Source organism: Charadrius vociferus, unplaced genomic scaffold, assembly GCF_000708025.1.
Source record: "Charadrius vociferus isolate BGI_N301 unplaced genomic scaffold, ASM70802v2 scaffold241, whole genome shotgun sequence".
NCBI lineage: Eukaryota > Metazoa > Chordata > Aves > Charadriiformes > Charadriidae > Charadrius > Charadrius vociferus.
In genome coordinates this window covers 406969-409902 of record NW_009646932.1, presented here as the reverse complement: position 1 = coordinate 409902, position 2934 = coordinate 406969, and the positions used below count along the sequence as shown (strand labels likewise).

Here is a 2934-nt window from a genome sequence, read left to right as displayed (position 1 = left end):
TCCCTGCTTCTAGGCTGGGCGTAACTGGGGGGTACTGGCCAGCTCCTGGCCCAGCAGGGCACGCAAATGCAGCGCTGCGGGGTCCCCGCCTGCAGAGGCAGCTGCCGGGGGGCCTGCCACAGTTTCCAGGCTCACTCTGCAGAAAGTAGGGAAAAAGCGACACTTCTTCCCGGTGCTGCAGGGCCTCGGGGGCTGCGGTGGAGCAGGCGGCGTTGCCATGGGGCCTCGCTCCACGCACAAAGGGAAGCCCTGAGTGCCGCTGCAGGGCAGGCTCCGTTAGGAACGGGTTTAAGGCTTGCTTTGTTTTCCAGAGCGAGGGAAAGGGAAGCTCCCCTTCCGCTGCCAGCACTCTTTCTCCTCGTTTCTGAGCCACTTCCAACACCACCTTCCGCAGGACCCAACCGCAACGGTCCCTGGCGGCTCAGAAGTCTCTGCTGCCGGTGCTCGGGAAGGAGGCACCCAGAGGGAGGGACGCAGCCCAAACCCCAGCCCCAGCTAGCACGGCTGGTGCTCCCTGTCCTCCGAGAGGAGCTCGGCCGTCGCCTCCCGGCCAAGGTACCCTGCTCCGGCGGGGGCTGCCTCGTGGAAGCTCGTGGCTCTGCTGCTGCTGGGAAGCTTGGGGTGGGGGGGGGTCCAGGGCCCCTCCTCCCCCTCGTCCTCCTGGGCAGGCTCTGGGTGCTCACACTCCATCTCGACGTCGTCAGTGTCCTTCTCCCGATAGAGCGGCACAGACTCCATCTCCAGGCCGCTCTCCAGGGCTCTGTGCTTCCCTCCCTGCTGGTACCATTTGCAGGCGGCGGAGGCGTTGCAGCTCAGGTCAAGCCCCACGTTGTTCCTGGTCAGGCAAACCTCCAGCATGTAGTAGAAAGTCCAGAACACGGCAAAGCACCCCAACAGCAGGAGGGTCTGCGGAGGAGGAAAGCCCTTAAGAAGCAAAGCCCTTGACCGCCCCAGAGCCCTGCTGTCACCCAGCGGAGAGGGCGCAAGGCCAGGAGGATCAGCGAGGCAGGTTCCCACTCCTCCAGTCCCTCCTGCAGAGGATGGGGTCTCCCCGCTCGGCGCCCGCCGGCCGTCTCACCTTGAGGGTGTTGGCCGTGATTGTGTAGCGCTGCTCCTCGGGGATCTCCAGCCCCGGCGGGCAGGGCAGGGAGAAGTTGCTGCTCAGGTACTGCCCGCTCATGGCTTCCTCCAGCAGCCTGGGGGACAGAGGCACCCCGTGAGGGTCCCGCAGGCAGGGCTGCTCCAGGGAGGGTCCCAAATGCCCACAGAGGGTCCGGAGTGCCTCTTCCACCACCGAGGGTTGCCCTCCTGGGTCAGACCCAGCCAACAGAGCCGTTTTCTCCAGCCCACGGCTCCCCCGTGCACCGTACGGAGGGCAGCCCCAGGGCCCCGGCCAGGGGCCAGCGGCCACGCTGCATCCTCCCCCTGCCACGCACCTCGCAGCAGTGCTGTTCCAGCCCAGCGGCATCTGCTCAGAGGCTTCTGCTTATGTCCCTTAGCCCTCCATCTCCCGTCTCCCCACCAAGATGGGGTTGTGGTGTCCTACCTCTGCCGCTCCTTCATCTCTGCTGGGGACCAGGAGGAGCCGTACAGGGTCAGCTGCCACTGCTTCAAGGTCCCAGGCCTCAGGCTCTCATCTCCTGGGGAAGAAACAGGTTGGACCAGTGGGGAACTCTCCCACCTGGCTGGGTGGCACGGAGCGGAGCTAACCTGCGGCCGCCCAGGTGCTGCGCTGGCAGCTCCCCAGGACACAGCACGTAGCTGCTGCCACCGCCCCACGAAGGACTCCTGGGAGGCAGGACTCACCGATGTCCCTGATGACCAGCCTGTACGTGCCCCGTGCTTCCTCGCCCCAGCACCGCACCGTGGAGAAGGTCCAGTCTGCAAAGCCATTAGGGTCCCTGCCAAAGGGTGAGGAGAAACAAGCCGCGAGAGGGTTACGGAGCCTGAGCCACGAGGCTGGACGTGGGCCCTGGCTCTCCTGCTGGGGGCCAGCTGGGCTGGGTGTCCTGCCCTGCAGCAGCAGCCTCCGCACCCCCGTCCCCCTCGGTGCTTACGAGTCCATGCTCCTGGTGGTCCCTATCAGGGACATCATGCCACTGGGGCAGAAGAGCCTGATTTCCAGGTTGCCACGGCGGGGGTGGGTTATGGTGACAGTGACTGCCACGTGCTCCAGGGTTCTCATGCCGGAGAGCTCCAGGTCGGCGGTGGTGACTGGGAAAGAGAAGGCAGGGTTTGCCCAGGCCGGCGGCCGGGATGGAGTCCCCACTTCCAGTCGGCCCTGAGGGGCTGCTGTGCCACATAACAGGACAAAAGCGCTCATCTCTGCCTCCTCCCGCCTGCCCCTGTGCGTCTGTGTCCCCCGAGCGAGAGGCAGGAGCCAGGGCAGCCGTACCCCACGCGGGGAGGCTCTGCCAAGTGCCTGGCAGCAAAGCCGCCCTGTGCTCGGTGGCCTGGCCCTGGTCCACGCTCTGCGAGGAGCCTCCTCGTCTGTCCAGGCCGAGCCACCCACACACCTCCCTGGCTAGCGCAGGGAAAGGTGTCCCGGCAAACTCCCGCCCAGGCACCCCACGTTGTGCTCGGCCTGCTTGGCATAGGCCAGGAGAAGTCAGGTCCTCCCAAACCAGAGGTGAAGGAGGCACCTGGTACGGCTGTCCCCTGCCTGCAGCTGTGCCCTTTGTCCCCTCCCTGAGGTCGGCCAGGACCAGGCCAGACGAAAAGGATGGTGCGAAAGGGGTGAGGAGGAGGTGGCGAGGAAGGAGGGACGAAAGGCAACAGCGGCATTCGCAGTGGGAAAGCTGACCCCTGGGCATCTCCCAGCCCGGCCCAGAGCAGGAAGACGATACGAACCCACGCTTTCCTCTGCTCACGAGGAGGGGGCCCAGGCACGCCTCCCTCCCCGCTCATTTACCAGCAGCCTCTCGCCTGCAGCCA

General features: G+C 66.0%; 1 protein-coding gene across 1 annotated transcript in view; it reads right to left on the bottom strand.

Annotated features, from left to right (window-relative positions):
* Nucleotides 1-495: 495 nt before the first annotated feature.
* The window catches only part of PCSK7 (proprotein convertase subtilisin/kexin type 7), an 18505-nt gene continuing 16066 nt past the window's right edge, over nt 496-2934 (bottom strand). The window contains exons 11-15 of the mRNA XM_009894731.1: nt 2058-2214; nt 1807-1901; nt 1547-1640; nt 1079-1196; nt 496-906 (exon numbers count right to left, since the gene is read on the bottom strand). Coding sequence (XP_009893033.1) covers nt 496-906; nt 1079-1196; nt 1547-1640; nt 1807-1901; nt 2058-2214 — 875 coding nt within the window. The remainder of the gene's footprint in view (nt 907-1078; nt 1197-1546; nt 1641-1806; nt 1902-2057; nt 2215-2934) is intronic.